General features: G+C 44.6%; 1 protein-coding gene across 1 annotated transcript in view; it reads right to left on the bottom strand.

Moving 5' to 3' along the window:
- The window catches only part of CLIC4 (chloride intracellular channel 4), an 82,821-nt gene extending 57,836 nt beyond the window's left edge, over window positions 1-24,985 (bottom strand). The window contains exon 1 of the mRNA XM_040337166.1: window positions 24,712-24,985. Within this exon, the coding sequence (XP_040193100.1) occupies window positions 24,712-24,780 (69 nt within the window). The 5' untranslated portion in view covers window positions 24,781-24,985. The remainder of the gene's footprint in view (window positions 1-24,711) is intronic.
- Between the last annotated feature and the right edge of the window lie 2,451 nt (window positions 24,986-27,436).

Genomic DNA, 27,436 nt, shown 5'->3' with positions numbered 1-27,436 from the left:
GACAGCATGAGTGCATCACAAAAGCAGCATCATCTAATTGAAGTTAACAGGTTTGGAAAAATTGGAGTGTAGTAAAAGCTGCAAAGGAAGTTGGGAGAGAGACAAGTAATAAACACTCAGATGCAGCAGCAGAAGGGATTGAGAGCATAAGTCAAGAGAGCGTGAGAGAGGAGGGGGAAGAGAGTGAAAACTGGATGGTTGGAGAGAGAATAAAAAGAACATTGAAGGGGGAAGGGTAGTGCAAGCACAGATCATCCTACTGCTAGACAGTTCATTAAAATCTACAACACTAATCCCCCCCCCCCAAAAAAAAAAAAAAAAGGAAGAAGAAAAATGAAATTTTAATTAAATGCTTTTGAAGTAAAAATCTATCAATAGTTTTTTTGGATACATTCAAAATATAGTTTATTCAGCATGAAATTGAGCTTAGTTATGTAGCACGAGGCTGTATATTCTGCAATATTAAAATTTTTGGTAAACCCATTCAATGAATCCAAGCTCTACAAGCCGAGATAACATGCACTGCATTGATGCATTCACACAAGTCGTAACCATGATCTAAAACAAGAAATATTCCTTTATCCCATTGTTTTGCAAACCCATGTAACACTACAAACCCATGTAACACTACAAACTGTATGATTCAATCAGTTCCGATATCGCCGTTTTTCTAACCCGAAATCTTATTCTATATAGGAAACCTTTTTTTTTCCCCCTTTGCAAATATTAAAGATTTTAACTACCAGCAAGAATAAGTCCTTACATTTAACCACTTAAGGACCTGGCCAGTTTTTGCGATTCGGCACTGCGTCGATTTAACTGACAATTGCGCGGTCGTGCGACGTGGCTCCCAAACAAAATTGGCGTCCTTTTTTCCCCCACAAATAGAGCTTTCTTTTGGTGGTATTTGATCACCTCTGCGGTTTTTATTTTTTGCGCTATAAACAAAAATAGAGCGACGATTTTGGAAATAAAAATGCAATACCTTTTGCTAAAATAAATATCCCCCAAAAATAGATATAAAAAAAAAATTCTCAGGTTTAGGCCGATACGTATTTTTACCTATTTTTATATATGTTGGTGTTGGTTTATTCTAAGACTCATCTCTCTGTGTAGACTGTTGACATGCTAATTGAGTCTGGTCCAAGATATCTCATTATGTATGCTAAATACTGTTTTGTAATGGAACTTGTCAAGCTGTATGCGGAGACAGAACGTCTGTCTAAAGATGTGGTTTGAGGGGAATTCATTGTGTGATGGTATTTTGTTTGAATTCTGTTAATGAAGGAATGTGACTTCTCAGGTGCAGTGATTAGGTCATGTTAATTATAGACCGGCGTCGAGAATGTTTAGCAATTAGCCATCTGAAGGGGTATTGAAGCCCCCCCCCCCAGGGTGTGATGGGTGGGTGGAGCGTTTGATTGTTCCTTTCATGCTTGAACTGTATATAAACTTGAGAGCTAACCATTAAAGTTGTCTTGCATTTGAAACCAGTAACAGAGCGAGTTTCGTTATTCAGGGAAATGGGGTGTCTGTTGGATGGTTGGAGTGTCAGATGAGCTGTCGTGGGTTGATGGAAGGTCGTAAATGGTGGTGACCGTTACAGCCGATTATTGTGAAAAAAATAAAAATAAAAATCGTCTGATTTGCGGCTATTACAATAAACGGCTGGCATGGCCGCCTGCCCTGCAGTACTGACCAGTGCTCCAGCAGCGTATGTCCCTGAATCCTCTACCCGCACGGCCACTATTGAAAGCAAGGAAAGATTGTACTGGCATTGCATCGTACCGCCCCCGCCCTCGGTGTGCTGTATTGGATGAACAATCATTGGCCCTTTACAAGCATCTGCCACCTGACTTGCAGAACTGACCAGGGCTCTTGAAGCAATGTATTCTTGAATCGTCCACCTGCACGGCCACTATAGAGAAGCTAAGGAGAGATTTCACTGGCATTCAGTGTACCGCCCCTCCCCCTCCCTCGGCGTGCTGTATTAGAGAAACAATCATTGGCCCTTTACAAGCATCTTCCACCTGACATGGTAACTCCCCCCAGCAGGAGATCGTGGCCAGCACTAGCTCTGTCTTCTTTCCTGCTGAGGCGGAGCCTGCTTGTATTTTAACTTGTTCAATAATTGGCTGGTCATCTCATCAGCATGCACCTAGCCTATCAGGTGCATGCAGATAGATACCAGCATGTATGGAGGGTAAGTGCTACTGTACTGTGCCCCCCTGCAGACTTGTATGTCTTTTTAAAGTGAAACGTGGCTGAGGCTGGCATTGAGAAAATGGATGAGGATGACTCTGGGTGTATATCAGTTACATTGTGGAGATCCTCTTCACAATGTAACTCTCATCCTCATTCATTTTCACAATGCATTGCAAATCAATCATCTTGCTGCAGCACCACCCATCCCTCTCCACCACGCAGCACCACCCATCCCTCCCCACCACGCAGCACCACCCACGCCTAGCACCACCCATCCCTCCCCACAACGCAGCACCACCCACGCCTAGCACCACCCATCCCTCTCCACAACGCAACACCACCCACAATTTTTTTTTTAGCTAAATGGCTTCCTTTACCTTACTGCAGTACTGGTTTCATGTCCTCATTGTTCGTTTTTGCTTTGAAGTAGCTGTAATTCTGCTGTGATCTCCACACTTCCTGCTTGTCTGGCTTCTTATGAAAAATCTCATGGCTTCTGGTCCAAGCTGTGTGTCTAAAACTCCTCAGAACCAATCAGATTCATTTTAAAAACAAAACACTGCCCTGGATTTGTTTGTTTTTGTTCTGTTGGTCTCTTTACTTCACATAAACATGAAACCAGTTTAAAACCGAAAGTGAAACTAGGAGGCACATTATATGATAGATTAAATTCTATTTTTAATCATTTTTAAAAGGAATCAGTTAACTTTTAATGTCTCTATACCCTGGAAACAGTCATTTCAGCAAAAAAAAAAAAAAATTCCTTTAGTGACCCTTTAACCTTTTGATTGCCCCTGATGTTAACCACATTCCAGTACATTTTCTTAGCACTGATCACTGTATTAGAGTCACTAAGCCGCTTTCTATAGGGCACCCGTGCAGGCTTGCTCCCGATTCCATTAACAGACAGTGGGCCCCGCCACCTGGATGTGATCGACCGCAGTGGAAGCCGATGGCTCCTGCTGCTATAAATCTATCCAATGAGGAGACAAACAGCGTCTGGAGCCGTTGGGCTCTTACACATTGCTGGATCGGATTGGGCTCAGGTAAGAAAGGGGGGGGGGGGGTCAGCAGCTGCAGCAAAGAAGTTTTCACCTTAATGCATTCTAGAGATTTTACAATCACTTTAAGGCTTTTCAAGCTCTCTTCCAGTGTTCCTCTGAGCTATGCAATTAATACGCTATAAGTAACCAGAAAGTGGTTCTATATGAATGGAGATTGACAAGCACTTGACAGCTCCTGGTGTCATACAGACAGCATTTGTGCGAGAAGCCAATATGTAACAAAAGAACAAGAAAGCAGATGGCAACCACACGACTCCAAATACAAACAAGTCAAAATAAGGCCCCTACATAATTCTCATTTTACATTACACCTGGTGTCAGGACATGAAGCAATTACCCTTTGCCCCCCAAGGTACATGGCCTTCCTCCCAAGACACCACTCAATCATGCATAGAAATCAAAGATCATATGGTGCCTGGGAGCAGCATTTTAAAGCGACGTGACTAACCAATCAGGTTAATGTTTTCATAAGTGAACCTGTGCGATAAAATATGTCCTTATTGAAGTGTTTGCAGAGCCAACTATATTCATTTAATTTTGGATACAAAAAGGAAAGGGCTGTACACTGATCAGATCAGTGCATTTTTTTCAGCAGGTAAGGCAAAGAGTTTCTAATCAGCCTCTGACAGCAAGCCTATACAAAATTATGACAGGCTGACAGTGCAGCCCACAGCCATTAGAATACAATTGCACGAAGAGCCATTATAGAAGCTGGATTGGCTGTGTCCAAAAATACAAATCTATCACCAACTAAAGTCAATTGCTGCATGTGCGATTAGAAGCGAACAGCCCATGACAGCGTCAGGCTGTCATTGATTTGTACAGGCTTCGTGTTCACTGATGATCAGAAAAACCTGCCTGTATCTGGCACAGAAATATGCTGAATTTGGGTGGTGCATGGCCATAATCATCTGTGAACCCTAGCTGCATCTATGGCCCCTAGATAAAAATCAATGATTTGTTTATAAAATGCTTTTGGAGTGTAAAAAACACACCACAACCCACACACCCCCCCACTATCTAAAAAAGGTAGTTTTCGATTTAAGATAGATTAATTCATTTAATTTATGTAGCACGAGGCTGTATACTCTGCAATATTTACATTTTTGGTAAAATCATTCAATAAATCCAAGCTCTACAAGCTGAGATAACATGCACTGTATTGATGCATTCACACAATTTCACAGTAACCATCTGTGACAAACCAGTAAAAAAAGTGTCAGGAATATTCCTTTATCCCATTGTTTCGCAAATCTATGTACACTACAAACTGTATGATTGAATCAGGTCCGATAGTCATTTTACTAACCTTACAGCTTATTAGTCTAAATAGGAAACCTTAAATTTTGTTTGCAAATATTAAAGATTTGAACCACCAGCAGAAGTCCTTACATATAACGAGCACCTGTCATTTCAGATCCATCATGGCAGTGCCCATTAGCGGGCATCCACATCCCTTACGCCATTGCCACATTACCATCCGTCCCATCAAAGTGAATGGGATTGTTGGTGAGTCAACAGCAGATCAGAGGAGTAGACGCTGCGGGAAAGATGACATTTGCTCTTAAAAAAAAATTAAAGCAAGCCTTTCTACCAGTGATTTAGACCCCTTTCACACTGGGGCGTTTTTTCAGGCGCTTTAGCATTAGGAAAAAAAAAAGCAAAAGCCAGTAAAAAGACTCATCTGCAATCCCAATGTGAAAGCCTGAGTGCTTTAAAAGCCCTTTCACACCATCAGCGCCCAAAAAATGCTGGTAAAAAGCTGCTAAAACTAGAGGCGCTTTACTGGTGTTTAGAGCACTAGCGGGGTGCTTTTAACCCCCACTAGTGGTCGAATAAAGGGTTAAAAGCGCCGCTGTACAGGCACTTCCCATCGATTTCAAAGAAGCCGCTTGCATGACTGACGCCCTGCCAGCGCAGTGTCTCAGTGTGAAAGCACTCGTGATTGCAGATGAGGCTTCTTTCAGGTGCTTTAACGCTAAAGCGCCTGAAAAACACCCCAGTATGAAAGCACTCGAGCTTTCACATTGGGATTGCAGATGAGGCTTCTTTCAGGCACTTTTTTTTAATGCTAAAGCACCTGAAAAACGCCCCAGTCTGAAAAGGCATCTTAAAGAGACTCCCCCATCCGTCCGTGCAGTTCTCTCGCTAAGCCCGGCTCCTACCTATTCCGAATGAACAGAGTCGGTGATCACCCACTCTGTCCATTCATATAACTGAGCATCGTAACCTCCTGTGTTTACGATGCTTCAGTTTATGAATGCAGAGAAGCTTCTCTCCATTCATTTCAGCTGAGGCTGCTGAGAAAGGGACTGGGGAATCTGTGTCCTTAGTTAAAATAAAATAAAAAAAAAAAAAAAAAAAAAGTAGTATCGGCGAGTACTTGAAAAAGTATCGGTACTTGTACTCGGTCTCAAAAAAGTGGTATCGGGACAACCCTGGTAAAAAACTGCTGCTTTACACTACAGCAACATGAAAGTCAGCACGACTTTGCGAGGCAACTTCAAGTTGCCTCCAGGACAGGCAACTTTGCCAGTGGCCAAACAATAAGCTCTGTGTGAGGGAGGTGTTTGCCTGAGAAAAACATTTTGTCTTCCTGTAAAGTTGCTTTAGTTAAGACACTGATCCAACTTTGGAGGCGGCTTCCATTGAAATCAATGGGTACAAGTTGCCTAGAAGTCGCATTGAAGTAGTACAGGAACCTTTTCTGAAGTCGGAGCGACTTAAGTAGTGTACATTAAGATGGATCTCATTCACTTTAGAGTAATTTCTCATTTCGGGCGACACAAGTCGGATCTCAAGTAGCGGTAGTGTGAACGGGCACCAAGTGAATATAAAATGTTAATAACAGTGCAACAATTAATCCTCAAAAATTAACAAAAAGTAGCAGTGAAATTCAAAGAAAAATTAACAAGATGCTGTGATCTTCCACCTCCGTGTTCAGTAATACATACGCGACAGTGCTCATAAATACGGTAATTCACCAATAATTACATGGCCGCTCACCTTATACTTAGATCCCTGTTTCACCAGTGGGTCCAAGAAAGCAGTCCCCTAATGGGGATAAATTCAGATGAATGTTTCCGCTCCTCCAACACCTCCCTTCAGTGCTGTATGTTCTCATTCAGCGATATATAAAAATAAAACAAATGAGATCTAGTACGCTCTAATCAAAGTTTAATATGAAATAGCGCACTCACATAAAAGGCACTCAGCTGTGCCAGCGTTTCAAACAGGTGGCATATTTCCAACGCGCTTCAGCATAGATGGCGGTGACTGAGGAATGATAGATGGGGGGGGGGGGGGAATCTGTCCAGGATGATAGCTGGGGGTCTGGCTCCTGATTCCAGATGCGTGTCGTCCTGGGCATGACTTAACCACTTCCCGCCCGGCCTATGGCCGATTTACGTCCGGGAAGTGGTTATGAAATCCTGACAGGACGTTCTAGAACGTCCTGCAGGATTTCATGCCGCGCGCGCCCGTGGGGGCGCGCATCGCGGCGATCGGTGATGCGGGGTGTCAGTCTGACACCCTGCATCTCCGATCTCGGTAAAGAGCCTCCGGCGGAGACTCTTTACCACGTGATCAGCCGTGTCCAACCACGGCTGATCACGATGTAAACAGGAAGAGCCGCCGATGGCTCTTCCTCACTCGCGTCTGACAGACGCGAGTAGAGGATAGCCGATCGGCGGCTCTCCTGACAGGGGGGGTTCGCGCTGATTGTTTATCAGCGCAGCCCCCCCTCGGATCGCCACACTGGACCACCAGGGATGCCCACCCTGGAGCACCAGGGTGGGCAAAAAAAAAAAACAGGGAAAAAAAAAAAAAGTTAAAAAGTAAATAAAAAAAAAAACATAAAGAAAAAAGATGCCAGTCAGTGCCCACAAATGGGCACTGACTGGCAACAATCAGTGCTGCCACCCCAGTGTCCATCAGCGCCACCCCAGTGTCCATCAGCGCCACCCCAGTGTCCATCAGTGCCACCCCACAGTGCCCATCCATGCCCAGTGCCCATCTGTGCCACCCATAAGTGTCCAGTGCCGCCCATGAGTGCCCATCAGTGCCGCCTATGTGTGCCCATCAGTGCCGCCTATGTGTGCCCATCAGTGACGCCTATGTGTGCCCATCAGTGACGCCTATGTGTGCCCATCAGTGTCGCATACCAGCGCCGCCAATCAGTGCCACCTCATCTGTGCCCGTCAGTACTACCTCATCGATGTCCATCAGTGCCATCTCATCGGTGCCCATTAGTGCCGCCATATCAGTGCCCGTAATTGAAAGAGAAAACTTATTTACAAAAAAATTAACAGAAAAAAATAAAAACGTAATTTTTTTTCCAAATTTTCAGCCTTTCTTTAGTTGTTGCGCAAAAAAAAAAAAAAAAAAAAAAATAAAAAAAAGCAGAGGTGATCAAATACCACCAAAAGAAAGCTCTATTTGTGGGGAAAAAAGTACGCCAATTTTGTTTGGGTACAGTGTAGCATGACCGCGCAATTGCCATTCAAAGTGCGACAGTGCTGAAAGCTGAAAATTGGCTTGGGCGGGAAGCTGCGCAAGTACCTGGTATGGAAGTGGTTAATCATCATTTTGAGGATCAAGTATTGCACTGATACATTCACTTAAAGAGGAGTTCCACTCAAATTTGGAACTTCCTCTTAACCCACTCCTCTCCCCCTTACATGCCACATTTGGCATGTAATTTTTTTTGGGGGGGGGGGAGTGGGGGCTTCAGCACGAGTGGGACTTCCTGTCCCACTTCCTCCTTCCTGTAGGCGACTAAGCTTCGTCGCCTTCAGGAAGTGGCTGCTGTAGGCAATCGCCTAGGACACGTCACAGGTCCTAGGCGATCTCCTGGCCAATTACAGGGCGCGGCGCCGGGCCGCTCGCGCAGTGCCGCTCGCGCAGTGGGTGCCCGGCCGTGAAGCCGAAAGCTGTCACGGCCGGGTGCCCACACTGAAGATGAAGACGCCGGCCGGGGAGGGGGGGGGGGGGGGAGAGGAGCGGAGCCCCGGCCGGCGCGTCGCTGGAGCGCGTAAGTGCCTGTTTATTAAAAGCCAGCAGCTACACTTTTTGTTGCTGCTGACTTTTAATAAACATACAAATGGCTGGAACTCCCCTTTAAGCTGTTATTTTGTTGCCAATTTAATTTAGATCAGTGGTTCTCAACCTTCCAGTGCCGTCACCACTTGATAAAATTTCCCAAGTTTTGGGGACCCCTAACAGTAAAATTATTTTTGTAGCGTGGGTTGTCAGCACCCAAGTAATTTGCGCCCCTAAGCCACGGACATTTAGCACTCCTCGAGTCCTTTCCACTCGTACAATATTAAAACCCCTTATGATACATTTTAGGATGCATCACACTCTTTGTTCTTTATTTCCCTGTTATCTCTCTCTCCTTGTATGGTTTTTCCAACGGAATTCCGCTCATGCTTGGCTTGCATACACACGGTCTCAAGTTCTCTGAACTTATGACCGTCAAGAACACGGTGACGTACCACACTACGACAAGCCGAGAAAATGAAGTTGCATGCTTGGAAGCATTGGTCGAATTGTTTCTGAGCATGCGTAAGAATTTCACGTGTCGGAATTGCTACAGACGATCGTAATTTCTGATAGGAACTTTCTGTTGGAAAAATGGAGAACCTGCTCTCAATCTTTTGTTGGCGGAAATTCCGACAGCAAAAGTTCAATGCAGCATACACACGGTCAGAATTTCCGACCAAAAGCTCACATCGGACTTTGCTTGTCGGAATTTCCGATCGATTGTGTACGTGGCATTATTCTTTCTCTCCCTTTTTCTTCTCCCTCCCATGTGTAGCACCAACCCCCGAAGGAGCTGCTGGATGTTTTGGGTGGCACGTTACCTCTTCTTGCTGTCCAGGGTAATAAGAGTCTGGAGAACTCCACTTCTTTTTCTAAGATTTAATTGCAGATCCTAGTAGAAAAGAAGCTGGAGGAGTTGAAGGGTAAATAGGTAGGTAGGTTCAGGTGTACAGTCTCAAATAGTAAACACTCCTGCTTCCAGCAAACAGTTCTCGTCACCACTCTAGCCAGAGTGGGTATTGCTCACCCAGATAGGTCCCTCTCACTGGCCTAGCAGCTGGAATAGCGCACAGAATAAAAGTACAGTCTCTGCCACAGACCTTCCTCTATCAGGAGACAATTTCGGTCCAGAATCCTCTGCCACAGGATTCAGCACCACTCCAGATTAACTTTTGCAGAACTTGGATCTGACAGGCGATCACCATCGAGCCTCTCAGTGTATGGTGCATCTTTCTATTAAGTTTCGAGGCCTTCTCCCAAGATACCAGCCTCTTGCATGGTCCTCTCCAGGATAGGTCCTCCCCTGGCTTCCTTCTGCGGGAGGAAGCCACTTGATGGACAGCACAGGATCACCTTGAAAGCGCAGAACCCAGTTTGACTACTGGGCCTATTAAGCAAAGCCGCAACCCCGGACCAAAGTGGTCCTGGAGTCAGGATCATGCACGCCCGGCCAGGCGGGCCACAAGGGGGAAGCCAATGGCGTTTGTCCCTTAAGTACCCCTCCCCAGCATTCACAGCGGAACGATCACTCCCACTGATTCGCTCCTGAGGGGGGACACCCAATACACCATTACTTTGCTGCTGCCACCCTTGGCCTGGGATGGCAATAGCACCCCTAGGTGAACAATGGTGGTTACTCCCAGCACAGCCATGGCTGGAACAGAGGCTAAATTGCCCATAATTACACTTGTCTGAGCCAAATAACGACTCAGGCCCCCTTTAAATTTACAGCAGCGCCTGTTCAACAGGAGCAGGGTGCTACACATGTATTCTCTATTTGTATTCATTCTCTTGCTCCTTGGTGGGGTGACTTAACGGCAACTATAATCACAGGTCTCCGGCTTCACTGTGTCTGACTTTGTGGTGTCTCATAGCAGTGACACCTATGCTGAAATCAGGAGGGGCTGATGAAGACCCTCTTTACATTCCTCACCAGTCAGCTGACCTCTAGTCTCTGCACCCCAGCCATGCTGTGAACTGAATGGGTGGCTGGGAGAGTGGTGCTGGCTTCAGGAACAGCCCAGTATTCGGTGACCTCTGGCAAATCATCATCATTCTACCCCCAGGTTTAGAACCACCGATTTCGATTGAAGCATGAACACTTTTGAGTGTCAAACAGCAACTGGATTATTTACTTGGTGATTTTTATAATATATGAATTTTGAGATGGTGACCGATAGTCGCCAGCTCAGTGAGCCATGAAAACCAAAGTGATTGGTGGCGTTTGATTGCTCGGTTCTCAGTGTTCGAGCCAGCAGGAGGAGGGGGGTACACTAGGGTTGCCACCAAACACATGTGAATTACACAGGTTCTGAGGCCAATTTAAGATAAGGCACAAGTGAATTTAAATTACCACATTAATCAACCACAGAACCTGCATAATTATTAGAGTTTGGTTTTAAAAAGATGAGGTGGCAACCCTACGGGGGACCGATGCTGCATCCACCGATACAAACCAACAGTGAGTCTGACCTACAAAACGGAGCCGTAGGGAATGTAACGCAGCCTCCTTGGGATGCGACGGCCGCAGACACAAAGATGGAAGTACAATGTCCTAATTTAGATGAAGAGCCAAAACCACCTTCGGAAGAAGCGAAGGCTACGGGCATATCACCGCTTTAACTCTATGGAGGACTTACAAGACAAGGCCACCAACTCAGAAACCTGTCTGACAGATGTAATGGCCACTAGGAAAGCAACTTTCTGGGAAAGTGTCAGCAGAGGAATCTCTGATGTTCTCAAAGAGGGGTTCCTGAAGTGCCTAGAGCACCAGATTCAAATCCCATGGAGGTAGTGGTGGTCTAACCGGAGGAGCCACATGTTGAACAAAAGTGCTTATTAGTGAGTCACCAAGGGTCGTTGAAAGAAAAACAGCCAAGGCTGAAATCTGCCCCTTAATGGTGCCTAAGGCACGTTTCTGATCCACGCTGCAAAAAACAGCAGGATCCTAGAAACTGAATATGCACGTGGATACCACTCCATCTCTTCACACAGAGATATAAGCCTTTCACATGCGATGGTAGAGCTTCAGAGAAGACGACTCCTCGGTCCTTCAGCACCTGGCTTTCAACAGCCACGCTGTTAAAGCCAGCGACTAAAGCAGGATGAAGAATGAGACCTTGTGACAGAAGGTCTTATTGCATCAGCAGACACCAAGGAGCATCCGCCACTAGTCTTACCAGGTCGGCGTACCAGGGACGCCGAGGCCAATCTGGGGCAATTAGGATCATCGGGATCCCTTCGGCCTTTCAGTGGGGGAAAGGCATTTATCAGCCAATACTGTCCCCACGGAGCTACCAGCGCATCTGCCCAAAAGGATCTTTTGACCTGGCCATGAATCTCAACACCTTTCGATTGAGTCGAGAAGCCAGGAGATCCACGTCTGGTGTGCCCCATTTCAGGCAAAGGAGACAAAAAACACATCCGAGTGTAACGACCATTCTCCTTGGTCCAGCATCTGGTGACTTGCCAGTTTTCTACAACCAAAATTAGGGTTGTCCCGATACCGATACTGGTATCGGGACCGATACCAAGCATTTTCCCGAGTACTTGTACTCTGGCAAATGCTCCCGATGCTTCACCTGATACTTGTACTGTCGGCGGTGATCAGTGTGTGGGGAAGTTACAAGCACCGATCACCGCTGATTTTAAAGCAGCTGAAAGCCGCTGTGTATCCTGTGTATGCCGCCGTGTTTCTCTCCCCTTCCGTGCTCCTCCTCCACCCCCTGGAAATGTCAGGATGGAGAGCGGGGTAGGAGCCGGTAAATCCGGCTCCTTACTGCTTCGAATGGACAGAGTCAGTGATCACTGACTCTGTCCATTCACATAACTGAAACATTGTAACCTGTGTTTACAAATGTTTCAGTTCATGAATGAAGAGAAGACGCTGTCTTCACTACATTCATTTTCAGCGCGACTGATGCTGCTGAGAAAGGGACAGGGGAACATGTGTCTCTAGTCCCTTTCCCTGTCTCAAAGGGAAGATGTCAGAGGTCTGTTAAGACCCCTGATATCTCACCAAAGCCCCCCCCCCCCCCCCAACAGGGCTGAAAAAAAAAAAAAAGAGATTGTAGAATTTAAAAAATTAAAGACAAAAAAAAAAAAAAAAAACACTGACACGCCCCCCCTTAAAAAAAATAAAAAATAAGCATTATAAATTAAATAAAAAAATTGTAAAAAAAAAAAAGAAGAAGAATAGTGACACATGTGCCACCGTCACATGAGATTTAAAAAAAAAAAAAACGGTATTGGCGAGTACTTGAAAAAAAAGTATCGGTACTTGTACTCTGTCTTAAAAAATTGCTATCGGGCCAACCCTAGTTTCAAGTGTGAATGCAGTCAGTTTATTAATCTGTAAACAAAACATAAAATAAGTGCCTTTTGTCAGCACAGATTACAGAAATAAGGCCAGAATCTGACTGGTTGTTGTATGAATGATGCAAACTGCCATACTGCAAAGTCCTTTGTTATTGCCGATCTGCTGTACCAAAGTCATTTCCATAACAAAACAGTTTGATACACTTCAGCTGTCCATAATCCAAGCAACAAAGGTTCTGGTAGAAATCTAACTGTGGGAAATGTCAAACTTTCAGTTTTAAAAGTAAAAATCTAATTACCGTAGGACTACTAAAAATAGATGTATTTGTTTGATAAATGTATTTGCATAGTATGGAAAGCTTAGTTTTCAGAAAGAGTGCATATCCTAGGCTGTTAGAAATGAAAATAGGACACAAATTCCCCCCAGAGCAAACTCCCAGTATGTGGCACGAATAAATGACATTACGACAAAAGAAGAGTAATATCAGGTCAGAGAATGCCATTCATCAGTCACAGTTGTATGTCTGCTGCCAGACTAGAATTCAATGATTAGGGTTATAAATAAAAAGGACAATACAGCATCAGGTTAGACCAATATAAAAAAAGGGCATTGGCTACCGTGGAAATGATTAATCACTCAAAAGGAAGCAACACAAATAGAAGTAGGTTGGATTCCAGCCCGCTCAGGTGTAAGCACTGCAGATCTTACAGACCCCGGTGTCAGAAGTACAGCTGGAACATGAACCCTTGGTTCAAATCCACGCGTTTAGCAGGAACACACTATAGTCCTTTTAACATGGTTTCCTATAAGACACATTCACAGCCACAGAGTTTCTTTGGAAAGGGTCCCGCAGCAGATTTTTGGTGCAATAGACTTCAATGGAAGCACACAAAAAAAAAAGGTTTTACTTTTTTTGCCCAATAGTAAAATGCAACAGTTTTTGGTTAGGGTAAACGTTTAAAAACTCCAACCCTAGTCCTTAACCCTAAAATTTAATGCTGACCCCCAACCCAAAACAGAAAGAAAAATACATGTTAAATAATGCATCAATCACAACACGAATAGGTGTGAACCTAGGCATAAACAAGAACAGCCTGATGTACCTGCATGACAGGGGAGTGGCTTTATCACCGGTACATTTTTTATGCCCAGAGTTAAAGCGGGGGTTTCCGTGGGAAAACGGTTTTTGTTTTAAAGATTAATCCCCTGCAGTTTAGCTAGCAAATAGTTTACTCACCAGTCCCGTTCTTGCAGCCACCAGGATGTTCATTTCCCTGAAAAAGAGGTTTTATAAAAATGTAAGATGGACATTGCCATCTTAATTGTGGGCACTCTGAAGCCCTCCTGTATTTAGTTCCGGGATGCGGTGAATGCTGATGTCCCAGCATTCACCGCTCTATCCCGCGCATGTGCAGTGTTGACGGCGAGCTGCGTCGTCAACACTGCACAGTTGCCTGTTTTCCAGTAGTTAAAATGGCCGAATTGTATCCTCCCTTGTCACATGACCGGCTACAGAGTCATGTGACGTGTCAAATCTCGCGAGAGTTCGTCTCTTGCTCGTTATCAGAATATTATCCTCGTCAGCATGACACTCATCATCAATACCATGATTCAATGCGCGATCGCGAGACGCCCAGTCCCGCACAGATTGAAACCAGGAAGTGCCTGGTTCAGGACACAAAAAGGAGGTATGTAATCGTTTTAAAAAAATTTAAACTGCTACCTTGGAATATACATGCAGAGCACTATTGTTTAAGGAGAACATGTAAATTTGGGTGAACCTCCACTTTAAGCTTTAGGCCCCTTTCACACATTAATGTCCGTTGGCTCAGCAGGGATCGCTATGTTGAAAGTTTAGAATTTTGTACGCGTGTCGTATTTATCGGCGTATAACATGTACCCCAATTTTAGGAGGGAAGTTTAAAGGGGGGGAGGGAATAAATACATTTTAAATAAAGAACTTTGAAGCAAAATTAGGGTTACAGCTCATCATTGCACCCTGTTCAGTGCTCATCTGCAGCCTATAAATTTGACAAAAATGCTGCCTGTTCAGTGCCCATCTGCAGTCTCACCTTTGCCATCAGTGTCATATTATCCCTGCTGTCCCAGAGAAAAGAGGAGGAGCAAGCTCCGCTGTATTTACAGAGCCTCAATCTCCTGTGTACCCGTCACTCCGTCACTCACAGCCACGCCTCTTGGCCCTGCTCATAATAGACAGTACAGTGGCCCAATGCGGGCCAGGAGGCGTGGATGTGCATGATGGAGCGCCGGGTACACAGGAGATCGCAGTTTTATGTAATTCAGTGGCGCTCACTCCTCTTCCCTCAGACAGCAGGGATCGGCGTATAACAAGCACCCACGATTTCCCCTGATTTTAAGGGGAAAAAAAAATAAAATAAAATCTTCAAATCTTTCTTTTTGGTGCAGGGAAGGGAAAAAAAAAAAAACATCCACACTAAAATAATGTGGTTGCATATGGTCCCTTTCACCGTTCAAGTCCGCATGTCTTTTTTTTTTTAGGTGGACCTGAACAGATGCTCTGTGCACCTCTATGGAGCCACGGATGTCAGCAGTGACATGCCCGCTGACATTCAGCCCTCTCCTATACGCCAAAGTGTGATGGATGGAAACCCTATTTTCCGTCAGTCTTTCATTCCCCCAGTGTGCAGACGGACCTGTAATCTGCCTGCTTAGCGGGGGATTGACGGAGCGATTCCTGCTGAGCAAAGCCCACATACAGACACATCCGTGTGAAAGGGCTCCAAGTGTGCATACTCTTATAACTGGGGATGTAGCCGTGTTCAGAATTAAGCAATCACATTTAAACTCATGTTAAATAGGAGTCAGTACACACCAGCCATTATTTAAAGAGACTCTTGATTAACCCCAAATAAAGTTCAACTTTTCCAATAGGTCTTTCCTGACAATTTCTTAGTCACATCCTACAGCAAAAGCCATGCTCTGCAGAGAGCTTCCAAAGCATCAGAGGGATCTCATTGTTAAAAAGGCATCAGTCAGGAGAAAGGTACAAAAGATCTTTCAAGGAATTAGATATTACAATGGAACACAGCGAAGGCAGTCATCAAGTGGAGAAAATATGGCACAACAGTGACATTACCAAGAATTGGACGTCCCTCCAAAACTGATGAAAAGACAAAAAGAAAACTGGTCAGGGAGGCTCCCAAGAGGCCTACAGCAACATTAAAATGAGCTGCAGGAATATCTGGCAAGTACTGACTGAGTGGTACATGTGACAACAATCGCCCATATTCTTCGTATGTCTGGGCTATGGGGTAGAGTGGCAAGACTGAAGCCTTTGCTTAAGGAGAAAAAACATCCAAGCCCGGCTAAATTTTGACAAAACACATCTGAACTCTCCCAAAAGCATGTGGGAAAATGTGTTCTGGTCTGATGAAACCAAGGTTGAACTTTTTGAACATAAATTCCAAAAGACGTTTGGTGCAAAAACACTACACATCGCCAAAAGAACACCATACCTACAGTGAAGCATGGTGGTGGCAGCATCAAGCTTATGGTGTTTTTTCTTCAGCTGGAACACGGGGCTTAGTCAAGGTACAGGAAGTTATGAACAGTTCCAAATACCAGTCAATATTGGCATAAAACCTTAAGGCTTCTGCTAGAAAGCTGAACTTTATCTTTCAGCAATGAAAATTACCCAAAGCATACATCCAAAAAGAATGGCTTCACCAGAAAAACGTTTGGAATGGTCCAGACCTGAATTGGATTGAATATCTGTGGGGTGATCTGGGGAGGGCTGTGCACAGAAGACGCCCTCGCAATCTGACAGATTTGGAGTGTTTTTGAAAAGAAGAGTGGGAAAATATTGCCAAGTCAAGATGTGCCATGCTGATACACTCATACCCAAAAAGACAGTGCTGTAATAAAATCAAAAGGTGCTTCAACAAAGTATTAACTTAAAGGGTCACTAAAGGAAAAAAATGTTTTAGCTAAATAGCTTCCTTTACTTTACTGCAGTCCTGGTTTCATGTCCTCGTTGTTCGTTTTTGCTTTGAAGTAGCTGTAATCCTTCTCTGATCTCCAAACTTCCTGCTTGTCTGGCTCCTTATGAAAAAAAAAACTCATGCAAGCTTCTCACTGTGGTCCATGATCAAGAAGGTGCGATTACTGTGTGTCTAAAACTCCTCAGAACCAATCAGATTCATTTTAAAAACAAACACTGCCCTGTGTTTGTTTGTTCTGTGTGTCTCTGTACTTCACAGAAACATGAAACTAGATTAAAAAACTAAACTAAACTGCAGGCACACTGTATGATTGATTTTTATCTATTTTTAATCATTTTTAAAAGGAATCAGTTAACTATTATGTCTCTATACCCTGTAAACAGTCATTACAGGAAAAACATTTTTTTCCTTTACTGCTCCTTTAAGGGTGTGCACACTTATGCAACCATATTTATTTATTTATACCTCTACCTAAAAGATTTCAGTTTGTAGCTCATCTGAGTTGTACACTTTATAAGTCACATTAAAAGGTGGAAAAAGTTATAAATCGCTTCAGCTTCGTCTCTTTTTTACATCACAGAAACCTGACATTTTAACAGGGGTGTGTAGACTTTTTAGATCCACTGTATATCTATAGACTGCTGAAACATACAAAGTGTCAACTTCTCCATGCCAGATTCCTCCCACGTGTCCCGATTGGATAGGGGGGATATTCAACGACCAACTGGTAGTTTAGAGGGGCGTTGCAAACCTTGACCTAACAAAAAGTTGATCGTTTTATGCATCTGCCTATATCACCGGGTCTGCGTACAATTTTGGACATGTACTTTAATGAAAGAAAACTCTGATGAGGCACTTTTGCATCATCAGCCCAGTGTGAAAATGGCTAGGTTACTTTAATGTTTCCAGGACAATAGGAGCAATATATAGTTCATCCCAGCTGCACTTAACACAAAGATCCAACTTAAATGGTACAATGGGTGCTGCAGAGCCAGATGATACTGTATTCAAGCCTTTGGATAGTTCTATGCCCTTTTTCCACTAATGTGAAGACGTGAGTGTTTGCATATTATATGTGTGTGGCCATGGTCAGTCAAAAGTTCTTCACGCTGTGCCACAATGTTGATGCAATTGTACTGAGTAATTGTTACCCCCATAAAAGTGGCTGTGTGGTTTACAGCTGGACACACATGCCAATATCTATTTAAATGGAGGATTAGCATGAGTTTTTATGGCTATAAACAATGCCACATCTGTTACAGTGCAGACCAGAGACTACTGCATGCAAACTCCTGGATATCTTAAAGAATGGAGTAGTAATATGGGGTCAATAATCAAATAAACACTGTACTAATCTAAAACTGTCACATAATAAAGCCCCAACATTCAGATTTCAGTTCTAGAGTAAAACTAAAACAGCAGAAGGATAACACTCAAACTGCTGTCTGGAGAAAAGACTGTATTCACTGTAATAAATTTAGAGTGAACTGGAAAATCCTTAAAATAAAATGGCATCAATAAAAGCACCCATTTTTAAATTTACACATTGAACAAACCCAGGCTTTATTTTATTTCTGGCACAAGTCTATGTTAACAACTGGCATAAGTAACCAGACAGACACACCCAAAACCTCTGGCTGCATGTGCTGCCAACGTCCATGTTAGTGTATGACTTCAACACTGATGACTCATGATGTCAAAACTATTCTTGCATCAAAAATAATGGCTACTTTTCTGTCAACAACAAAAGTCCCCAAGTGTGTGTGTGTGTGTGGGGGGACTTTTGACTCTTGTGATCTGCTCTGTCTGTCCTAGTAACTCAAGTAAGCAATTTATAAAAGAACATGGAAATATAATTCTTGCAGAACTCATTTACCAAGTGTAGAAATGTGTGCGCCATTTCTGGCGACACCACTTTTGAGAGCCTATTCGCCAACTGCTGTCTGACACATCTGTAAAGGACTGCAAGGAAACCTGGTGTAAAACATACAAGCAAAACAAACTTGCTTTAACTGAGCCTTGGTGCACACTATGAACTGCATGTGAATCGTGCAGGAACTGCACTGCATTCCTGTTTAAGTCACATGCGATGCAGTGTGGTACGATTTGAGTCTGTTCATTTTGAATGGGCTCAAAATCGCTCTGCATTGCACCAAAGTCGTACATGCAGCAATTTTGGAACCGCACTGCAACCAACTGCATGGTACTTTTGTACACCATGCAATCTGCTGCTGGCAAACATGCGGCATTTGAGGTGTTGCACTGACACCCACAGAGGATCGCAAGGGCAGTGCAATTTGAATGCAGTGCAAGAAAACGCTCACGGATCACGGCATTTCCCCACACCAAAATTAGTGTGAACCTGGGCTAAATTATATCTAGAATGAAATTGTAAAATCATAGGATTACTTGCCACATTGTAAACTTAATTACCGTAGTTGTAGCCTACTCCTATTAACGTAAATGACCTTGAGGTTTAAAAATGTACTTTTTGTGAAGAGCCCAACACATTTACCTCTTTGAATTCTGTGACAAGTACTCACTATGCCCTGTGCCTAGACATTGCTGTGTCACATTTCACAGAGCCTGCTTTCTGAACTACAGAGGTGATGAGAGGAGGAGAGGAGGAGTTGTAAATGGTGGCGTCTCTACAGCTGCCAGATTACAAGTCATCAGGGGAGATTTCTCTGTCCATGCTGTTAATGTGGACAAGAGAAACAAGCAGTTGCTCTAGTCGAACAAGAGAAATCCTATCATGTATGGCTTACCTTAGCGGTCCATTGCAGAGTGTTATTGCATGTTATGGCACGTATTAATGTGCATTGTGTTTAGGCAGGCCATACATTATGAATAGGCTTCCAATGCACAGGGGATGAAAAAAAAAAAAAAAAAATGCCACATATAGGACCCTTTTCTAGAAATGTGTTGGCATCACAACACACTACACATAGAGCAGGCGATTTCCAGAGATAAGTGTTAGTGTGCGTGTATCCACAGCACACAAGCGTGATTGGACCCAAAAAGGTAAAATAACTACTCTCCTATTTTTTCTATGAATTACTTATGTTGCCCTTCAAGATCTCAACTTGCCATGTCACACTGAATTGCAATTACATGGGACGGAGCAGTGAAAGGAAAACCATGTATTTTGCAGTGTAGGCCTGTAAGAGCTAAGGGCAACGAATAGTATATATAAGAAAAAAAAAAAAAAGGAATTAATCCACCACTGATCTTGCTTGCAATCTGAAATATGGTTGGCTGTAACTGTTATTTCACCTCATCACTGATGTCTGTATAGGTTTTAAAGTAGTACTAAATTCACCAATTACTTGCTACACATTTAAGAAACACGCTGTACTTACCAATGTCTCACTGCATCCAAGCTTCCTGTGCTTCCCCAAACTTCTTCTGGGGAAAGGGACACACCTAATAGATTCATCAAAGCTATATATCCCATCACACGAAGTGTAAGTGTGTGTCCCCTCAATCTTTTGCCTGCACCGATGTACTCAGGCAGGCCCATTGAAGACACCTTCCAGAGAAGGGATTGACACTTCATCAATATAAGGAGCAGCAGAGGCACGTCTTTGGTGTTTGTTGTCCTCTTTTGTCCGCTTGTGTCAGTACAGGCAGCATGCACAAAAGGGTGGCCCTAACCACAGTGTGTAGTATTCTGCAAAGGAAAAAGGAGCCACCCAACGATGGAAAGTGCAGCCAGCACTGGGGAAGCAAGCAGGAAAAAAAAAAAAACGCACTAGCACATTAAGAGGCTGCATAGACTGTTGGAGAAGGTCTCGAAAACACTTAGGGCACTTTCATACTGAGGCGGTAGCGGTAAAGCGCAGCTGGTTTTAGCAGCGCTTTACTGATGTTTAAGCCCCTGAAGAGCAATTGGGCAGCGCAATGTATACACCGCCTCAGAGATGCTGCTTGCAGGACTTTTTTTTTTTTAGACGTCCCACAAGCGCACCTCGGGCTTAGAGGTCTTGCTCCTCTGGATGACAAATGTTGGCGCAAGCAGCAGATTCATGTACCAGTCAGACAAGCATACATGAATATGTCACATGGAGTGGAGTGGCACTGAGACTGAAGTGTCCATACCAAGAACACTCCAATCTCAATGTGTGTTCAGCCCTTTGCTTGCTAGGACACCTTTGGCGTTGAAGCAGACGGCATCATAGCAACCAATGACTCATTCTAACCTCATACAGCTGCTGGCTGGGAGATCCCTGCAATTGTCCACAAATGGTCATTGCCATATAAAGGCAGTACACAAACCCCCAGCCCCCTGAATGGTTCTGGGGAAAGAGTCATTGGTTGAGCCATGTGTGCACTATAATTTCATTAGCGCTGCGTTTTGTTCATTTTATAAAGAGTCATTGGTTGTCATGACACACCAACAAGGAAGCCATTTGTGGGAATATGTCATCTCACTTTGTTCATCATAGAAGTGGTGCCAATTTATTTTGGCTTTCACAGCGATTGCAACTGGTTCTTAGGGCTAGCCTACACTGGCTTTACTCTCAGAGTTGCGATCTATGTTCAAATCACTATTAGAGGGTATTTAACAGATGACGAGGCGTTGCATAGCCTCCTCATCGCTTGCTTTAACCCCCTTAATCCTTGCACTAGCGTGTCACAAGTTGCAGAGTGCCCTCATTCAGTTGAATAGGTTGCGTTCAGCAGGAGTGACAATTTTTGCTCTGCCATGATGCAAAAGTATTGCAGCCACTGAATATATTCTACTCCCTTCTGCTGTCTTTGTAATATAAAAAGGGGATTGTTTGGGGGCGTTAAAATTGACTTGGATGTGAGCTTTTACCGGCCACCCAAACACAAGTGTAACCGAGACCTTGAAGCGGCGGTAGCAAGAGCTACTGTGCTTTGTCAGAAAGCTTTACTAAACTCTTGCAACACTTTTTGAATTAGGGGTCATACCATCAAAAAAGGTGCAGTAACTGCTGTATTAAATGACACCCCCCCCCCCCCCCTCTCAGATTAATACAAACTACTCACAGGCTGGACATGTCAGAATGATAAGGCCTAGTACACACTATTAGAAAACAAAACAATCATCCGATTTCCCCAAAACGTTCGTACCATGCGGAAAACAAGAAAAATGGTATGGCAAGTCTCGAATGACAGAGGAAAATTTCCCACGTATGTAACTACCGTATTTATCGGCGTATAACGCGCACTTTTTTCCCCTGAAAATCGGGGACAAAGCAGGGGTGCGTGTTATATGCTGATAGCGTACCTCAGAGCTGTCATCTCCTCTCTGTTCGGCTCTGCTTTCACTTTACACACACACACACACACACACGCCTCCGCCATTGGACCAGTATTCTGCCCATGACAGTAGCTGGTCCAATGCTCATGGCGAAGGCAGGACTGTGTGTGTGTGTGTGTGTGTGTGTGTGTAACGTGTAACCTCCGCTCGTCCTGCACATTGAGCCGCCTGCCCAGTCTCGATACAGGCTTCATCACCACCCGCTCCAAGCCTCGTTCTGGGTTATACTTCCTGGCCGTTTGACATCACGCCCGGGAAGCACAGGCTTACCATCGACTGTCTGTTTCAACGGCAGACTGATGTGACAACCACCAGCACAATTGGGCTCGCTTCCACCTGGCTGAGTCATCCCCTCGTTTCCATCGCAGACACAAGATAGAGGTCCCACGAGGTTCCATCTACTGCATCTGGTGCGTTTCACTCCGTCCCAGGTACCATCCCATTGCCATACAAGCTGAGTTTATTTGTGCTGCATTTGCTTCAAAGTTGTTTTTTTCCAGAAACTTCCCTCTTTAAATTGGGGTGCGCGTTATACGCCGATAAATACGGTATGCGCCAGGGTAGACCACCGATTCTGGTCATGTGCGGCCTTGCTCATTTTTTTTTTTTTTAAAGGACAAATTCTGCACGAATTTAATGAAAACTGTTTGCCCTACCTACTAATGAGAAACATTTTCCAGCATGCCCCTTTGGAAATTATCATCTGAAAAGTCAATATCTGCTCTTGAAAGCAGTATACTAATGAACAGAAAAATCGGGCAATAGTTCTGAATCTGTGTCAGATTTTCTAATAACATGTACTAGGCCTAAAAAGCAACAGGAAAAAAAAAAAACAAACACAACCACACACACCAACATTCCCCTCTGAATGAATGAATGAAGTACAGAACAAGGATTTTAACTCCCACCTGCACTATAACCGAAAGACAGCTACGTCGCAGCTCTCCAGTTCTGCAAGAACATCCTCTCATGGACACAGCTGATCACAGTTTGGGGTAAATGGCCAATCACACCAGCCCTTTATCATGTGATTAGCTGTGTCCAATCACAGCTGGTCACATGTAAACAGACTTGTGGGTTATCAGCATTCCTTTTCTCACACACCGTCTCTGTGTGAGAAAAGGAGAGCCGATAACAAGCAAGTCTGACAGTGCAGAATGAGCACATTCTTTACACTGATCATCAGGGTCCTGTTGATCAGTGCAGCCCCCACCAGCGAAGAAGAAAAAAACATTTCTTATTTGTAACACTTCATACAACAACATTTTTGCACTGTTAATTTAGCAAAAATGTAAATACTCAGTGGTTAAAGATCAAAAATAAATAAATAAGTCTCCAGAACACGATAAAAATGTCATATGGGTACAGTGTTGCATGACAGTGCAATAGTCAATATCTGAAAATTGGCCTGGCAGGAAGGGCCTGGCATTGAAGTGGTTAACAAACTTTTCTGCAGATTCCCAACTTGTTATTCCGAAGAAATACCCGTTAGTCTGGATCCATTTGCAAAGTGAAGGCGAATGGAAGTGATTTTATAATTATCAATCAACTGCTGCACTTGCAGGGCTCCAATGAAGAAAGTGCCAGGGCCTGCATCCCTTTAAATGTGCTTTCCCTTTAGGAGTACCTCATCAAAAAAAAAAAAAAGTTGTTTGCAGAGGATGCCAAAAAAATAAAAGTAACTTGAATCTTAGTGCAGACTTCTGTGAAAAAAATCAAAAAAGTCAAACCACACAAGCTGGAAATGCCATATCCGGGGGGTGTTCTGTACACAGTTTGTGTAAAGAACACCTCCACATTGCATTTTACAGAAAACTATAGCATTCAATTACAATATGACTTGTGTTGTAGATACATCTCCCAATTAAGCTCCAACGAGCAGGGCCCTCTGATCCCTCCTGTTTTGATTCGTATTGTGACTGTACTGTCTTCCCTGATGTAAAGCGCCGCGCAAACGGTTGGCACTATATAAATCCTGTATAATAATAATAATAATAATAATTTCACACAATTTATATTTTGCATTTGCCATCCCCCCCCCATAAAAGTGTAACCTTTAAGGCTATCTAATCAATTTTACAACGTGTTTCACCCTGCCCCTTGAAGCGAAACATGTTGGGGGTGTGGCCAGGTTGTAGTCCAGGATGTGGTTGTCACTTTTACATCAAATCCAGACACAAGACAGATGTGTGGCTACAGGGATTCCCTCTTTGTTGGGAATCATAGCAGGAGCTGGGACGAGCTCCATCCCACGCCAGCATTCCCAGCGGCAGATGCTTGAGGATCTACACACCCTTGCTTTAGAGAGCCTGAGCAGCACACCAAGTTATACATTTGGAGGTCAGCAGTTCCACTGGTCAGAGATGCACTTTTATCCCTTTAAAAGGGGACTATAGCTTAGTGGCCAATTACACAGCCCGATCTATTCATATGAAATCAAATGTTGACAACTGACACTTTCTACAGATGTTGCCATTTGTCAGTGACCTATGCTGTATGATCCCCTAAGGATCAGACACATGTACTCCCAGGATCATGCTGTAAATGTGAGGACAGAGCTCCTCCATAGTACTGCACACACACATGATGGATGTGGCCATCTCCCATACACCTGCCTTGCTGTCCATCAGAGATCAGCCTCCATAGATAGAAGGAGCACATCTTCTCCCAGCTTAGTCCAGGTCACAGAGCTTAGCACATTAGTGTTGTATAATCAGCCCATTCACTAGGAAGATGACATCATGGTCCACAATGGCCATGCCCCATGTGCTGTGGATGAAGCCAAGACACGAGAGGAGGCACACTTACCTTAACAAACAGTTCAATGAGGTTGTCTTTGTCCTCCTGCACTCCGTTGTGCGGCACAGAGATAGACATGCTGCTCTGATAATGTTAGTCAGCCAACTCTTCCCGGGCTCTTCCCCTCAGCTCCCTCCTGTCTTCTCCTCACACTGTTCCCGGTCCCGCGGTGTAGTAGAGTGATGGTGAGAAGGCGCCCAGTACAATGAAGCTTCTTCTTCTTCCCTGACCGCCTATGTATGTAACGGGACTTTACTAGCAGAAGAGGCACAGGAGAGGGAGAGGGAGGAGGAGGAGGAGGGGCAGGGAGGGGCGGCCGGCCGCCCGCCATGTGGAGCCTTGTTTAACCGCTTCGCTCTCACTCACAGTCTGAGTCTAGTAGAAGCTGAGGAGAGGGAGGTGAGGAGGGGCATCACTAATCACTTTTTTTCCTTTCAGTTTTCTGTTGCAAATAGCAAAGGCGAGCACAGGATGTTCTCACATTAAACATTCCACGTAGGTTTCTGGAGAAATAGTGCAATTTCACATCTATATATAATACAGCGTTCAGCATTGTGAGGGAAAGTTTACACATGGAAGGGGAGACGCCTTTTCCACAATCATAAAACGTTATGCCTAGTACGCACCATGAGAACATCACACCAAAATTACCGCTTTCGAAGCGATCGTCCGATAATTTTATTGTTATTTTATTTTTTGTTTTATTGTAGCTTTCGAGGGCCGATCACAAATTTTCATATACGATAACAGAGTGATCGATTTTCCTGTCATTAGTTTAGTATTTGTACAACAAAAAAACCTGTGACCAAGACCACGCATGCTTGGAAAAGAGAGACTACATTAGAATCAGGGGGGCAGAAAACAACCCCCCCCCCCCCGTCAGCTGGTGGAACCCCCCTGCTCCGTTGGGTCACCTGTCATCCACCCCCTCAGGGGTCTCACAGTCAGTCATCCAGCACTTACCCCATCTAGGTTCCGGGCGTCTCCTCCTCTGCATCATGGCGACTTCCTCCCACCTCCTCATAGGCGTTCAATAGGATCGCCTGTCCTCATGACCCACTTCCTGATTGGCTGGGAGGAGAATCAATGTGAGAATAGCGAATATTCATTCGCTATTCTCACACAAGTGGGTGGACTCGGAGCGTAGTGCTCTGCGCCCCGAGCCCATCGTTTTTGTAGTCTATTAGAGCCTCCGACTCTAATCACATGCTTCGAACCCCCCCTCCCCCCATTGGAACCCTGTATGTAGATTAGGGGGCATGGATAAAGGGAGGGCGGCGCCTGTGCGCCCCTAATGGATTACTGATTAGAATACAATAAATTACATCACTTCCGAAGTTGTATTCTGTCTTACAAAAATTTTGGTACGTTTAGTAACTTATTGTTTTTTTATGAAACTAGCATGCAAAAAAAAAAAAATGGACAATCATTTGTCCGATATTCTTATTGTGTGTACTAGGCATTACAGGAAAGGCTGTGGTGGCTTCCAAGGAAAGTTCTAGGGCCCTCACCGATTGATTTCTCCATATATAGTCATATTAAACTCTTTGGTCATGGTAAACTCTTTGACAAAAAACAAAACATTTCTCTTCCGTTCATAGACAGACACAGCCTTCTTTGACATTAGGGTTATGCTTCTTCCTACCAGGAGAGTTTAGGCAGAATTTAACAGCACTTAAAGTGTTAAAACCTTTCCTTCGTGCCGCTCCTCCCAGGGGGCGTGGCTCCCCCAGGCATAACCCACACCCTGCTCTAGGAGCCTCAGTCTTTTTCTGCCTAACGACAGGAGAGTCAGGCGCTCTCTGGAGTTCCTGTACTCTGGAGTTTTTTTCTGGCGATTTTTCTCGCTTTTTTTTTTTTGTTCCTGCATTTTTGAATCCTGCGATTCTTCTATCAACAGCCGACTGGGTGACAGGCTGGGTCTTGACTCTTGTAGTCCCCCCATGTTCGGCCATCCTGCGTGTGCCGGCCCTTAGCTCAGCTTTGGGACGCCCACGACAGGCCCCATTGCTCCAGGGGCGGCCGGTGAACTTCGGTTCTAGGGCACACATATGACCGGTCTCTATGGCTGTGTCACAGTGTGTCTGGCCGACAGCCATGCCGTTTACGGACGTTGGTTCTGTCTGGGATACCTCCAGCCGGGTAGTCGCAGGACGGGTAAGTAGTGGCCCCTTACTCAGGTAAGTGGTCTGGCTGGTGTTTTCCCTGGGGGGGTCGACCGAGGGTCCGCCCTGCTTTCCTCTCTCCCCTTCCTCTCCCTCCTTCCCCTGACTGGGTGGTGACTGTGAAGGGGGGCCTCCTGGGTTTTCTTTATTACCACCGGGGCCCCTGTGTTGTTGGGAGACTGTGTTGTTACTCTGGGGGGTGCTGCTGTGTGCTGCTGTGTTATATGAGGTGATTTTTACCTCAGACGGCAGCCATCTTGGTTTCTTCCCTGAGGTGACAGACACAGCACAGCCTCTGGTCTCTTGTGACAGTTTTAGTGCTGTGAAACGCTGTGATTCTTCCCTGAGGTGACAGACACAGCACAGCCTCTGGTCTCTTGTGACAGTTTTAGTGCTGTGAAACGCTGTGATTCTTCCCTGAGGTGACAGACACATCACAGCCAGCACATCAGAGCACACCTCAGGTTTTCAGCTCTCTCTGCAGCTGGGTGGGGTGGTGAGTACCAGGGGCCCCCATACTCTGCAATAGCAGCAAGGAGGTGACCAGTGGGGGTTTTTGTCCTGCTTTA

The sequence above is a fragment of the Rana temporaria genome, chromosome 2 (genome assembly GCF_905171775.1).
Source record: "Rana temporaria chromosome 2, aRanTem1.1, whole genome shotgun sequence".
Taxonomy (NCBI): Eukaryota; Metazoa; Chordata; class Amphibia; order Anura; family Ranidae; genus Rana; species Rana temporaria.
Note: the sequence above shows the minus strand (reverse complement) of the source record. Positions and strands in the feature narration are given on the sequence as shown.